The 1,840-nt window shown below is 38.8% G+C and overlaps 1 protein-coding gene across 1 annotated transcript; it reads left to right on the forward strand.

The window, feature by feature from the left end:
• The first annotated feature begins 278 nt into the window (after positions 1–278).
• On the forward strand, positions 279–1,259 carry LOC131900858 (olfactory receptor 52N2-like). Its single transcript, XM_059252190.1, has one exon. It carries the CDS (start codon positions 279–281, stop codon positions 1,257–1,259), a length of 981 nt encoding a protein of 326 aa, XP_059108173.1.
• Positions 1,260–1,840: the final 581 nt, after the last annotated feature.

Here is a 1,840-nt window from a genome sequence, read left to right on the forward strand (position 1 = left end):
CTCAGTGCAAACAGATAATTCTGGGGTATGAATGACTGAACAGCTTGCCAGTGTCATATATTTTGTGATTTAAAAAAAAAAGTTAGGACATGAAACTAGAGAGAATGGTTACAAGGAAGTTTAATCACTTCTAGTTTCAGAGATCTCATAGAAATCAACTTCTTAGTGACTTTTTTTGTATTTATTTTCCTAATCCTCTACTTACCTTTGATTTATATTCTGTTCCAGGAGACTGACAGTGTTAAAGGATATAAAATGCTCTCATCCTGCCAGCCATTATGTCTGGAGCCAACAGCTCCAGCTTGACCCCAGAATTCTTTATTCTGAATGGTATTCCTGGACTGGAAGAAGCACATGTCTGGATCTCTCTGCCATTCTGCTTGATGTACATGATTGCTGTAGTGGGGAACTGTGGGCTTATGTACCTTATTGGCCATGAGGAGATCCTGCACCGACCCATGTACTACTTTCTAACCCTGCTCTCCTTCACTGATATAACCTTGTGCACTACCACTGTGCCCAATATGCTGTGTATATTCTGGTTTAACCTCAAGAAGATTGGATTCAAAGCCTGCCTGGCCCAGATGTTCTTTGTGCACACCTTCACAGCTACAGAGTCTGGTATGCTAATGCTCATGGCCCTGGATAGATATGTGGCCATCTGCTACCCTTTACGCTATGGGACCATCCTGACCAACCCTGTGATTGCCAAGGCTAGTCTTGCTACATTTCTGAGGAGTGTGGCATTCATCCTCCCTTTCACTTTTCTTACCAAGCGCCTGCCCTATTGCCAAGGCAACCTCATCCCTCATGCCTATTGTGACCACATGTCTGTGGCCAAGATATCCTGTGGCAATGTCAGGGTCAATGCAGTCTATGGTCTGTTAGTTGCTCTTGTGGTCTGTGCATTTGACATATTCTGTATCACTGTGTCATACACAATGATATTGAGAGCAGTAATGAACCTGTCCTCTTCAGATGCTCGTCACAAAGCCTTCAGCACCTGTACATCTCACATCTGCGCTATTGTGATCACTTATGTACCTGCTTTTTTTAATTTCTTCACTCATCGTTTTGGAGGACACACTATTCCCCATCACATCCACATCATAGTGGCCAACCTTTATCTGCTACTGCCTGCTACCATGAATCCAATTGTTTATGGTGTCAAGACCAAGCAGATTCGGGAAAGTTTAATCAAATTTTTTAGTGGAGACAAGAGTGGCATTACTGAAATAAAAGGATTAAAAAACAAGTAAATTTCTTGGAGTATGAAAAATAGTGAATAAATTCACAGACTATGCAAGTGAATAGTATCAATTCATCTAGTGTGTCCATTTCAGTAGACTGGGGTACATAGAAAGCAGTGCAGAAGAAATTCATAACAAATGTGAATAAGATGGTTTTAAGTCAATCTTATTTGTAAATTTTCTGAAATTTTTGCAATTTTAGTATATGATATTTTCCCTGAGAGAAAAATATTGCAGAAAGCATAATTCAACAGATAATGTATTTATGTATCCCAGAGTTTATTTTTAATAGTTCTTATAGTCTCATGTAAGCATCGGTTTTGAAGAGTAGGATGTCACAGTATGGCACAGTCATACATCCTTGTCCACTAACAGGAACTTGTTATTGCTATGACAACAACTGAGCAAGTGTCAGAAATACTTTCCAACTTATATTTTTGATACACTGGAAATCTCCCACTTGAACTGCTAATTTTATTAAATGTAGCCTATATTTCACACACACACCAATGTTTATGAGTTCTTTTTTTTCTTGTGTTATCACTCTGGAACCTGTATTTAAACTAAGTCTAAAATATACTTTGATATGT

The sequence above is a fragment of the Peromyscus eremicus genome, chromosome 1 (assembly GCF_949786415.1).
Source record: "Peromyscus eremicus chromosome 1, PerEre_H2_v1, whole genome shotgun sequence".
Lineage (NCBI taxonomy): Eukaryota > Metazoa > Chordata > Mammalia > Rodentia > Cricetidae > Peromyscus > Peromyscus eremicus.

Coding starts and splice junctions, on each gene's coding strand:
- LOC131900858 (XM_059252190.1), top strand. CDS start 279: ATGTCTGGAGCCAACAGCTCCAGCTTGACCCCAGAATTCTTTATTCTG.